The sequence below is a fragment of the Eumetopias jubatus genome, unplaced genomic scaffold, assembly GCF_037043125.1.
Source record: "Eumetopias jubatus isolate StellerSeaLion01/CBP00866 unplaced genomic scaffold, mEumJub1_p1.0 scaffold_1, whole genome shotgun sequence".
NCBI classification, from domain to species: Eukaryota; Metazoa; Chordata; class Mammalia; order Carnivora; family Otariidae; genus Eumetopias; species Eumetopias jubatus.
In genome coordinates, this window is record NW_028274807.1 from 67,001,258 (window position 1) to 67,014,429 (window position 13,172).

Consider the following 13,172-nt stretch of genomic DNA (forward strand, 5'->3'; position numbering starts at 1 on the left):
GGCCTGTGGGCAAGCCGCGAGTTCATGAGCCATCATTTTTGAATAAGCATGTTCTTGATACCATTAAACCAAGTAACAAGAGAATTGCCTGTTTAGATGATTCCTCTAGGTTTTTGGGTAATTGACATCGTACATACCGTTTATGCTAGTAGAAAAAAAAAGACAACTAGAAAGAAAGAAACCAAAATATTCACAGTAGTTTCTCTGACGGTAGAATTAGGATTAATTTGTTATATTTCACTTTGTTTTTTTTTTTTCATGTATTTTCTAACCTGTTTTACAATGATTACTACTTGCTGAGAACTAGATATTTCTCTCCAAGAAAATCTAAAAGTGTTATCTCCAGATTCAGGTGATTTTCTTACTTGTCTTTCTAAACTGTCAGATATTTCTTTTTTTTTTTTTAAGATTTTATTTATTTATTTGCCAGAGAGAGAGAGCGCACAAGCAGGGGGAGTGGCAGGCAGAGGGAGAAGCAGGCTCCCCGCTGAGCAAGGAGCCCGATGCGGGACTCGATCCCACGATCCTGGGATCATGACCTGAGCCGAAGGCAGACGCTTAACCACCTGAGCCACCCAGGCACCCCTAAACTGTCAGATATTTCTAAACAGAGACAAGAGTGTTAGTGATAGAGGGCATTTAAAAATAGCGAACAAATGTTTAAAGGTGATTGATTTTTTTTCCCCCTTTGGAGGAATAGATTTTTTTTTTTTGCCACCAAAGTCAAAGTGGGTTAAGTTGATGAAAAGTTATTAATAATACTGATTAAAAATATTGCACATGAAAGCAGTATAATACATTGCATGTTAACACCTAGACTCCAGATCGCCACTGTTTCTTGAAAACTGGTTTTCAGGCCTCCCACAATGCATTTATTGTTACACATGCTTTTGACTGTAGAGCACATAGCTCATGGCATACAGGTTACGGTATTCTGCTGGTGACATATGAATGCTTACAACTGCACGTTTTTGTCTTGCAGAGTTGTCTTGGTTCAACTGGTGCCTTCCCGGGTCATGTTTGCTCAGTCTCCTCCTCATTCTGTGCTTCAGGGAATCGTATGACAGACTGTATCTTGATGTGGTTGTCTCGGTATAATGGCACAAACGTGAAGGAGTTTAAAAAGGGACTGGAGATCATACTGCATACTGCACATTTGCTTGGAGTTGCACACCTAACGGGAAAAACAAAAGAAGAAACTTCAATCAGAGGTTTTGTTAGGTTACAGATGATCACATTCATTTCATGACTACTAGGTAATAATAATGTGGGACTTAGGGATACTAGGGGATTGAAAGACTATACAATGGCACACCTGTGCCTGGTTCCGGGGTCGGAAGTGTGGATATCTTACACGTAAAGCACTACCTAAATAATGCCCTCTATGTTTTGTGCCAGTGCTAAACTACTGATTGATCAATTGTAATTATGGAAAGAAATAAAGGGTATCTGTCACATACCTTACCTAAGTCACATATCAGAGTAGGAAGAAAGGCCACTAACTTCTAAAGAAGTTTAAACCCTCTATCAGATTTTAATTATAAAATAGCCAAGAGGTCTGTCGATGATCAAAATTAGCCACGTGTACACTACGTTTTTTCTAATAAAGCCATTTCTTATATGACTCCTTATTTTTAATTAGGTCAGAAAGCTTTGGCCATCTTTATTATGGTGAACAAGTGCTTCCCACTGACTTCAGAGCACATTCTTTGTGTCTCGATCTCAACTTATCCTTGTTTCTGTGAAATACAATTTCATCTACTAGGCTCTTAAATAATTATATTAAAGGTGACTAAATGTTCGGTATAGTCGCATTAAATATTGTATGAAAAATGTAATTCCGTTCTGATTTAGCACTTTGTTAAAAGTGAAATGACAAATCACATAGAACATTCTGTGTCTTCAGCCTATATGGTGGCATGGGATGTAAAGTCCAGCACCAGCTATTATTTGCTAGGGTTGCAGTTTATTAAATGACCCTTGTTTGAAAATAACAATTTCTAACGTTGAAACTTCCAAATCTGTTGAGTGATTTCTGGATTACATTCTTGTATTTCAAATCAGGTTGTAAAATACTCAATTCTGTATGGAGTCCGTACATTTGAGAAGGTGATCTTTTGCCAGTACCTGTATTCTTTGTATGGATGATAGCTTTTTTAAAAATGACAGTTACTCATCGGACAGCTCTCAGACATATATTTCACTGTGACATAAAATATGCTCCAATGGGATTATGATATTACCGCTGTTCACATTTACATCATTACCCTTACCCAGGAAAACCAAACATTTTCCCAGGAAGACAAGAACGATACTTTCTTTGCCTTCATTATTCTCAGCTTCCTTCAGCCCCCTCTCTTTTTTTTTCCTCCCTTGAAATTATATCTTCATTGTCAGCTAAATACATATTTTATTTGTCTTTCTCTGGACAGAGTGCAAGCCAGCTCCTCTCTTAGCCTTGGTGGTAGAATATGGTTAAAGAGAGCTAGTTAGCCCTCCGCTTATCTTACCACGTGTGCACACACCCTCACACACAGTCCCAGATGTTCCCCCTTCTCCCCCTTTGTAAGGCCAAAGCTGTGCGGGAACTCACCCCGGTCTCAGCGGGGATCTGAGCCTTCTTCTGGGATCCTAAATTGTGCTCCTTAAAAAGTAAGAAATTCAGCCTCTGCCTTCCATCACCTTTAAATCAGCCCCTTTATAACCATCCTGCTAACTTAGCATCAAGGACTGAAAGAACTAAGGAACTTGCTAAAGAGAAGAAAGCTAAGTAGTTCCAGTTAACTCTGTCACTCTTCAATAAAAGGAAAGCAGGATTCTTGAAGATGTTTGAAAGCCAGCCACTATGGATATTAGCAGTCCATGAGCTGGTGCTAAAATAACCCCCACCCCTTCCTTTTTGGATAGAAGACAGAAAGGAGAGGGAAGAATTAGAAGTATTCGGTTTTAATCAACTATTGTGGTTGAGGACACTGTATATGAAATTTTGCTATAAGACATGATATAGAACATTTTAATTATAGTTAATTCTACTTTTAAGACAAAGTAAAGAAAAACACTTTAAAAATATTACCTAAATGACTAGTTTAATGACATCCCATGTGGGTAGTGATGAAAAATTCCTACATTGTACCAGACACCAACCATTGTTTTTAGCACACATGAAATGGGATGAGTCCTTCTGTCTCGTTTATTCTCTCTGCTTACCCCTCTGGCAGATGCTTGTTCTAATCACAAACTGCAACTGTTTTAAGTGATCAAAATTTCATATACCAAACCTGATAGAACCAAAGGGGAGAGAGGACTACACATTATTCATTTCCCTGAACATTTCAAGTCATATGCATTTTTTACTTGTTGTTATTTCTAGCATGCATCAAAATAGACCAGCTGTTGTCTTTGTACTTTCTAAAACACTACGGAGTCCCATTGAAATTTTATAACGAAAGAAGTCTGAACCCTCTGCCAAGCCAAGCCCCTCATTTTAGAATTTATAGAAACAACCCCACAGAGGTTAAGGGACTTGCTGAAGGTCACAGTCCTACTAGTTAGTGACAAAAGTAGAACCAACTGAAACCCACACCTTGTGACTCTCAAAGCAGGGTTTTTCCCTACCTCACAAAACCAGGGCTTAATTTGAACATTTCATGGGGTTCGTGAGTGTTCCTCCATGTTCACACACAGTGGGGCTTCAGAGCAAATCATCATTACTGTGTATGGAAGGTACAGGGATCCAATTGAGGTGACTGGTTTTTAAGTAAGATCATTCTGTTTTCTTCATCCTCTTGGTGCTCTAACATCTCTTGAGTCTTCACTTGCAGGGACGTGATATAAAACGATTCTGATGAATAATTCAATCCTCATAAACCAAGTCAACAGCATTAATTGGTAAGGACATGTTGTAGTGTAAGTTCCCTGTGGCTTTTCAATGAATACTTCACAGTTTATGGGAAGAAACATTTTTTAATATGGCCCGTGGTCGAGGTATAGGCACAAGATAATTACACACACAAATGCATTTCACTGGAGGATGGAGCTGATAAAATAACAAGAGGGAATCAAGTTCAAGTAGGATTTTGTATATTTAAGCATATATGGCTTCGGGCCAAGCTTTATCATAGATCATATATTTATGCTTAATTATTGAGACTGTTTACAGCTTGTTTTTATGAAGCCCTTCTAATGAGGGATTCAGCTAAGAGATTTTAAATTGAGATTAAATTCCCATCTACTTCAAATTAGGATTTTTTTACTATTATTTTTACTAAAATCTAAGCATTCATCTTGCTGGTTGCGTAAGTAGAAGCTACATTTTAAACTCAAGATCAAATACAAATGCATAGTAAATGTGCTATAAATTAATGTGAAAAATCACATTAATTCCACACTGAATTACTGTGATTATACCATTTTATATAGCAAGTGCAAAAGAAAACCATGAGGAAATTTGATGACACCTATTTTGTGGATCTAGGAAAAATAGAATTCCCCTTTAATTTAGAATTGTACAGAAAGGGACAAATTAAAGCTTATTTCCATACTATCAAACAATTCGCTACTCTGTTAGGAAAATATAAGCAATGTTCCGGGGGCATGTAGTGTTGGGCCATCCTAGAAGAACAAAAGTTGACAGATTTTGGGCTGCTCTTTTAACAGCATCCATTGGGTACTTTGTACTCAATGGAGGTAGTTGTGTGCTCAGTAAGTTGGACACCTTGGCTACCCTAAGCACACATGTCCTCTCAGGTGTCTGAGACTCTCCTAGGTCTCTCTTTCCTTGAACTGACTTCCTGGCACAGGCTTCGTCCTGAACCCGTCCCTGAGCTCCGGGGCGAAAGCCCAGTCTCATTCTTAACTATGACTAAGGCCACACGCCTGGGCTTCCCTCTCCTGAGCAGGACGCTAGCATGAGTAAATCCAGAGAGATTTAACAGTTCTTCCCACAGCAAGTCTGATAAGTTAGAATATTCCCTGAAATGGGAATGACAGAGGTCTCTGACAAGCTTCTCTAGTTATTACCTGTTGCATTTTAGAATATGGACTGATTCGGTAGCCTTATGTAGTCTTTCTGTTGTGCCTTGGAAATCTGGAAGGCCTCAAATGATAGCTTTCCATCTCAACCCACACTCAAAAAGTGAGAGCAAAGGTTACTCCCCGCTGGCTGTTCTGCTCATTCAACAAGGGAGAATTACACTTTTTTTTTAAACAACCAAAAAATGAAAGCATGCAATTCATTTCAGCAACTTGATAAAATGTTAGAAATGCATCAGACCATTTTAGCTCTAAAGCACACATCACAGCGCTCTCAGGGCTCGCTCTGGGCTCTTCTCGTCTGTAAGGGAGGCTTCCACAGTCTTGACCAGAATGGCAAGAATGACTTGGAGACACTTCATTTACCTAAATGTTAAAAATGATACTTCTACTTCATACAACTTAATTTAGGCTTTTTCTAATTCAGATTGATTTTCTTCCCACTGAATCAAAGAGATGATCTAATCCAACTACCTCATTTTACAAATTAACAGAGAACCTTTGAGGTTCAATGCCCCAGCCAAGTTGTAGCAGGTAACCTGAGTCCTAGACCAGCATTCTTTCCATAAGTGATCAATGTGGTAACCAGAAATAAATTTTTTAAGTAATTTCTTCATTTCTTTTAAATTTTTGAAAATTAAACAAGAAAATGCATGAATGTATATCCATTATAAAATACCCAGTACAGAAATAGAGTGAAGTCTACCTCCATACAAACACGTGCTGACTATCCATTCCCCTTTTCCAAAGTATTTCCTTATTAATCCTTTCAGAAATTCTTCTGTGCTTTCACATACATATGTATAGAAACTTAGACGGGATTTAAAATTAAGTCATCTAGGGAACTATTTCTTAGACCGTGTTGGCATTAGCTTTTTGGGGGTAGAAGCAGGAGTTTCTGAGATCCTTATTTCTCTCCCAGATGAGTCTGTATCAAATGTAGGAGTAGTTAGTAGAGACAGTTCACAAACCTGGTTGTGTACCATCCAACTCTATCATATCCTAAAGTTTAAAAGTGAAATCTAATATGCACTATTCTGTTTTTTCTTATTGGAAATTGAGTTTCTGTCTTTATGTGGTCAACTAGGGCCCACGTACTGCGAGAGAAGAAAGTGAATGACCCACACCCGAAACCCAAATCGATTTTCTCGACAGGGCTTCCTTGGCTCTTTGTCCCAGCAGAGACAGGCAACCGTGTAGAAAGCAAAGAATCAAGAGAGTAAACTGTGTGATTCCACTTTTTTCTTAAACAATAGCTAATGAAGATTCTGGTGATCCTTCCTATTTTCCTGGTCCCTTTCCTTAGCTGTCCTGACTCTCACACTACCCATAAAACGGATGCATTGTAGTAGAATGAGAGTGTAGCTTGCTCTGGTCACCTCTTCCTTCCCCGCCCGCCTTCCCATCCAGCTTTCCCCTTTCCGGTTGCGTCAGATTTTCCGAGTTACCAGCATTAGAGAGGAAAGCTGGCCGGTTTCCTCATGAACTAAACTAGAGACACTCAGGAGCCCCCGGGCCTGGCAGGTGTCCCAAGCCCAGTGTCTTCAGCTGTTTGACCTTGAGCAAGTCACTTCATTTCCCGTTTATCACATCTCTGAAATAAGGAAGCCAACAAAGACATTCCCTAAGGTCTCTTCCAGTTCAAAAACTCAGGTCTGTTCTTATTTAAGTAGGAAAAAATGACGAATGACAGAAGCAGTCTCTAAAATTGCAGAGCTTCCCAGCACCGTCATGTTTCCATTTGTGCAGTGGCCCTCCTCCTGTGAATACATGGACTATTCCACTGCACACCTAGATGAGAAGAATTGGCTTTTTCGTTGTCTGTGGTAGGAGATAAGCTATAGGTGCTGTTTATTTCCCCCAAAGGACTTTGTATATGAAATGCATCAAACACATCAAAATGTATCAAACACAATAAGAGAGAGATCTACCATCTGATGTTGAGAGAGCGTTCCAGAAGCCAGGTCAGAGCACTGAGTTTGCACACTGAAATCAGGCCAAACCAGGAACCCATCCTTTGGCTTGGTTTGATTCATTGTGAGTCAGGGACAGGTTTGCACCTGTAGAAATCAAACTGTCAGATCAGATGATAAAGCCCATCCTCGGACTTATGTATCTAGAGTCATGGCACCAAAGGATCGATTGTAAGTTGCTTTGCAACTATGTCATCCTCTACATGGCCACATTCTGTCAGGAGAGCTGTGCGGATACCTCACAGAGAGAGCAGAGACTCAGCTTGTCCAGGCCGGATCTGCGTGCAGGTATTAGTAAACAAGGCTTCACTGAGGCTCTGATGTGAGCACAACAGCTGACGGAGAAAGGAACCAAAAGAAGGGACCAGGCTGGGAGTCAGGAGGCCTGGCTCTCCGTCTCTGTCGCCAGGGCAGCTGCTGAGCACCCTCGGGGCCTTTAGCAAACCACCCGTCCTCTTGGACTTCAGCTTCCGCATGACTAAATTAAGAGGATGAGAGTAGATGTTCCTCTTGGCTGAAAAGTTTTCTACACCTAGTGGTCACAGGTCACCGAAAGTAGAAGATGATGGTAGAGTGCACTACCTATCCCCAGTACTTCCAGTTCTGCGTTATCATCTCAGATAAATGCAGAACTTCTACAAGGCCCTGTTAGCTGTAGTGATGTGCTAACAGGAGCCGGGCAGTGCGAGAAACTCAGGCTGTCAACATACCCATTTATTCCTTCCCTCATCCTTCTATTCATTCTCGATACAGAGTAATGATATGTGTGCAGTGTGTGCCTGTGAACGAGAATCAGAAAAACCAAAGATGTTTCTATCCTTCAGGACCTTTTAGACACATTTTAAAAACCATAACACTCTCCTGAACTAACAATTAAAAGAAAGAATGACAGTTTCCCAAATCCTTAATTACACAGAGCAGGCACCTAAGTACCTTTCTCATACCATCATCAACCACAACTGATTTCAAGGAAAGGATATTTTATTCCATTGAAATTTTCATCATAGACAGAAGCTGCATCTATCTGGGAGCATAGAGTCAATTTTGGCATTAGGAATCCCAACCTCACCATCACGGCTGGCTTACTAGTCCTTCAGGAAGTTGGGAAGATTGTTGACACCTCCGTTTTCCTCTGAAGACAAATTTAACAAATGCATGCACACTAAGATACACATATTCATAAGGCCTTGTGAGTCTCCTTTCTAAGGGGAATTTGAATTTTAACAAAGAACAAAGACTAAACACCAAAAGGAAGGATTTCTAATGATAGAATTTGGGATTTCAGCCTGTCAGATGGAGAAGGGCTAGTCTGGGGATTGGAGTCTTTATGGGAGCCCTTCAGGTCTCCCCACCCGCGAGTGAACCCAACCAAGCACACTTGATGCATCACTAGTGAAGTCCCAGCCTCTGAAGACTTTGCAGAAACCCAAAGAATGCTAAAAAAGAGGGGGCGGGTAGGTTTTAGTTCTGCAGATGATTTTATTTACTACAAATGTCCCCAATTTCAAATTTATCTCCCTCTCCACCAGAAATGTGTCCTTTTGGAGGCTTTTGAAAATTAAGTTTTAGGAAAATTCTGCCTCCCTCTTGCTAGATTGCATCTTCAAGTCCCAAACAACATCGTTTCCTTGACCTATGCACATAATGTGCTACTTCTGTTTCGGTCTGTGACTCAGAGAACGTGCCTGGCAGAAGTCAGGAGATCTGATTGCTCCCACCTCACCTGTCATAGGCAGGACGGGGCCTGCCCAGTGGAATTTAGCTAAGATTGAGGGGGTGTGTTGGGGTGGCCTCTTTCTTCTTAGTTATTTCCTGAACGCACTAATTTACTTTGTATTGTTCTTCCTGATCCGTAAGTTATTGCTGAGAAATTGTTTTAGTAAGTGACAGGGATGTCTCAGATGCAGCCATCCCTCTCCTCCATAATCCCACTGTCGTTGCAGCTTGTGCCCTAGAATCCTTGCTCCATGTCTCAAGGAAAGTAGTTACACTTGTTCTTTTCAGGGAAAAAAACATCAATTGATATATTAGCCCTGACACCTCACCCTCTTTTATCCCAGAATAGAGAAGCCCTTCCATATTTGTTGTCTTTTTCACTCAAGCTTAGTGTCAACCTCCAGGCAGGGTGACTCCATGCTACCCTTCTGATGCCTTCCTTAGGAAATCATCCTTCCGCCTAACTGGAAGAAAGGTTATTCAAATGAACCAGCTACTGATTTCCTTCCCATCCAGTCTTTTATCAATATTGCTCTACCAGTAAATTCTTTGTTAGCTAGGTCCTGGAACTTACTTCATGTGTTTTTAAACTTTAATTTTTTTTTTTTTTTTACAAAATTGCTTCTTTTATCTTAGAGCAGACTATGATCTTTTTCCTTCTGTGTACTTTATAATACAATTTGAACATAATGGAACATTCTAAAATAAAGTCAGGCAGGGATTTCATCATAACCAATATTAAATGCCAGGAGAGGCAGATCATATTTAAAAAAGAAAAAATATCTAGGATGCAGGAGGCTGGATCTCGTAATTCAGCCGGTATGTTTGCAGCTCCTGCGGCATGCTGAGCACCGAGCTAGGCACTGAGGATGTAGAAACAAGGCAGTGTCCTGGGTCTCACATTCATTTTCCGATGAGTCCATTCATAAAAAACCATGTAGTTCAAAGCTAGCAACACCCCCAAAAGGCTGCTAGAAGCTTTGTCGCTTATTTCTACAATTGTCTATGGGATCTTACTCTATTTGGAAGAATAGGTTCTAAATCCTATTTTCTTGGGCCATGACAAATCCCTGCATGTCCCTAACTTCATGGAGTATAACATACTCCTGGACAGCTTTTGAAGGGAAAGGCAGAGAAATCTGTTTTGATGACTTGAGAAGGGAAGAAAGGGTTTAGGGAAAGCTAACAAGCTTCCAAAGATTTCCCACCTGTTAGTGCTCTTTCAGACACAGGACTGGGCAGAGGGAAGAGGCTTCTAGCAAGGAGGAGACAAGGCTATGTAAGGAGGCCCAGGACACCACTGTAGAAGAGTCAGTGAGACGTAAGCCAGGCCTATAGGCATGTGTTAATATATCTGCTGAGCAAAACTGGAGAAGGAGGTTTGGAGGCAGAATTGTAGTAGAAGCCAGATTCTGGAAAACAGCCCCGAAACTGGCTTATTCTCACTGAGTCATCTGGCCCAGCCTCCTGCCTCCAAGTACATCCTGCCTGTGGCACGTCTGGCCAACTGCTTTCTCTGCTCAAGAGGGCTGGAGATTCTACAACTTCCCCATCCCCGTGCCAGAGCCGCTCCCCATTTGCACTGAGAACTTCTTGCTTTCAAGGAATGGAGGCCAGAGGGGGCTGCTCAAGAAACAGTGGCAGAGGGGAGCCGGCAGAACAGATCAAGGCAGAGGGCCCCAGGTGATGAGGGATTGTAGTGGCGAGGTGAGAGTCCCCACGGTTCCCACTTCGCGTTGGCGGTCATGCAAGCCCGCGGGAGTGCTGGAAGGCGGCGCCCGCCATCTGGGAACCCCCCCCACCTCACAGATGCCCTGTCTGGCATGGTGGATCTCCTGTTCTGCTCTGAGAAAGCAGTGGGAAGAGAGACATCCATCGCCTCCCAAGAGGAACTGTGTTTTACTCCAAAGGCTGTAACTTTAACAACCCCCCTCCCTTCCATCCTCCAAGGAATGTTCTGTAATTGAAGGGCGTGCCTTCGAAACCTATTGTGTTTCATGCACTCTGCCAGGATAGTTGCTTTTCATGCCAGTTCTTGGATGCAAAGAAATCTTGAGTAGTCCAGGTGGACTTCAATCCAAGTACAATTCCCGCCTCTTACTCCATTCAGACTTCTCCGTCCACCTCCACCCTCTCAGTCACTGTCCGAGAAGCAAGCCAGAAAGCCTGTCCAGCCAAAATCGCTGTCCCAAAGCCCAAACACTTCGTTGTTCACCTTCTGCTCCTAAGTCACCACGCATTTAGTCTAACCTTATAGTTCTCTGGCTTGCGTGGCCGTGTGCTACCTCACAGAGCCGGAAGGCAGGCCGCGGCCAGGGCAGCAGGTGGTAGGTCGGGTGGCTGCAGAAACAGAGCAGGGGCTGCTCCTGGAGCAGGAACCTTCAACAGTCCTATGGCCACTACCACCCATCCGGGGAGTGGGGTGGCGGGGGTGGGGGGGTCACTAGCAAGCCAAACAGTCTCCCCCATTCTCATTCCCTGGGGTTCCTATAGGTCACCCTTCAGCCTTGAGGCTCCCTCTTGGCCTTGAGTCGCATTCCTGTTCGTGTCCCCCCACCCCCCCACCCCATTCTCTCCGGTTAGTCCCAGGCTGCAGTGAAGTCTCTGACTCCTTTCATTCAGTCTATGGAAAAACAAAGTCTTTTCCTGCCAGGATCCGGGTCCACCCTGGGAAAGGTTTTTGGCTGAAACTGCTACAGTTAAACACAAGAAGTTCTGATTACAAGAACAAAATAGCGGTCCAGCAGGCCGCAGCCGGGGACTCCTGCTTCTGGGGCTCTAAGGAGGAGAATGGGTCAGGGCTGGGCCAGAGGATTGAGCATAGACCGGATGATCTCTTGAGATTCCACCCAGCTCCGGGACCTGATTTTTCAAATGGCAACACTAAGATCTAGGCAACAGAAAGATCTAGACTCTTTGACAGCAGGGGCCCACCTCTTATGACACCCCATGTGCTCCGGCAAACTTCCTCTTCCCGGCACAAGACATGGTGTAAATATGAACAGGTGCAGGGGGAGCTTAGAATCTGCCCCCACAGAGCCTTGGTGCTGGGGGGGTTGTGTGCATACCTGCTGGCCCAGCTGTGTGACCCAGTGGGTCTATGCAACTGTCAAACATGAGTGTGTGTGATAAATGCCCCTCTGACTCTCACAATTTAGGAAGTGTTCTGTGCGTTTTTAAACAATTCTTACCATGTAAAGATTGTATTACATTTTGATAAAAAAAATTTTTTTTTGCATTTTACTTTTTTAATATTTGGGGTTTTATAGACTTTCATTTTATGGCCAAGTGTACTTTTGTAAGGAAATGTTGAAGTCTTGAGTATTTTTATTCTTTTAAAACTAAGTTAATGTCAACTGTAAGCACTGGTAAATAGTATTCATGTGCAATTTTCCCTCCTTTTCATCGGGTCTTTTAAGAAACTATGTTTTGGCAAAGCGTTTTATTTAAAAACTCTGCTTCACTTTACACATTGTGAAGACTGAAGATTCTGAAAAATAAAGATGCATTTAAAATCTCTGTGCTGTTACATTGTGGAAATGGTAATGTGCATTGCTTTGCCAAAGTGGTAATTAAATGTTTAATGGTTTAGAACTCCCAGTTCAGAATGGGGGTTCTAGTCATTACTCACTGTGCAGGAGCTTCCATATAATAAGCGTCCGCTTCTTTGGAGAATGCACATTAGAATGGTGATCGCCTGTTCTGCTGGGAGACACGGTTATGTTGATGTTATAGTTACTGTGCTGTGGTTTGGCAATAAATGTGGATTGAAAGCACTTGTGATAAAGTGGTCCGCATTTTGTTTTTAATCAAACTCCAAATGGCAGTAGAAGTGCAGCCAAAGCTCCCTGAGCGTGGGAAGACACGAGGTTGGGAGCGGAATAGGCTGGGCAGAATCCTGCTCCTCTAACAAGCCCTGAGCCCTGGGAATTCTTTCATCTCTTTTGGGGATCCTGTGCTCTCCTCCATTAAAAAAGTATAATTAGGGACACCCGGGAGGCTCAGTCAGTCAGACGTGTGTCTTCAGCTCAGGTCATGATCCCGGGGTCCTGGGATCGAGACCCGCGTTGGGCTCCTTGCTCAGCGGGCAGCCTGCTTCTCCCTCTGCCTGCCGTTCTCCCTGCTTGTTTGCTCTCTCTCTCTCTCTTTCTCTGACAAATAAATAAAATCTTTAAAAAAAAAAGTATAATTAACATGAAGGAGTGGGATAATTATACTTACCTGACATGGATTTTGTGACAATGGAACAGAGCAGTGCACATAAAGTTCGTAAAGCAGCAGGCGCATCTTGGCGGGCTGCCTGGGGAATGCTGTTTGCCTTCCTCCTTTCCTTCCCTCTTGTATCCCTCCCAAAGTCTTCATTTTAATTTTCATTTAATTTAAAAAAATATTTGAGGTAAAATTTGTGGACCCTCTGAGTAAGGCAATACTTATTAAATCCATACATATTTA

The 13,172-nt window shown here is 42.3% G+C and overlaps 1 protein-coding gene across 1 annotated transcript in view; it reads left to right on the forward strand.

Moving 5' to 3' along the window:
* The window catches only part of SLC49A4 (solute carrier family 49 member 4), a 77,707-nt gene extending 65,211 nt beyond the window's left edge, over positions 1–12,496 (forward strand). The window contains exon 9 of the mRNA XM_028110567.2: positions 983–12,496. Coding sequence (XP_027966368.1) covers positions 983–1,098 — 116 coding nt within the window. The 3' untranslated portion in view covers positions 1,099–12,496. The remainder of the gene's footprint in view (positions 1–982) is intronic.
* The last annotated feature ends 676 nt before the right edge of the window (positions 12,497–13,172 follow it).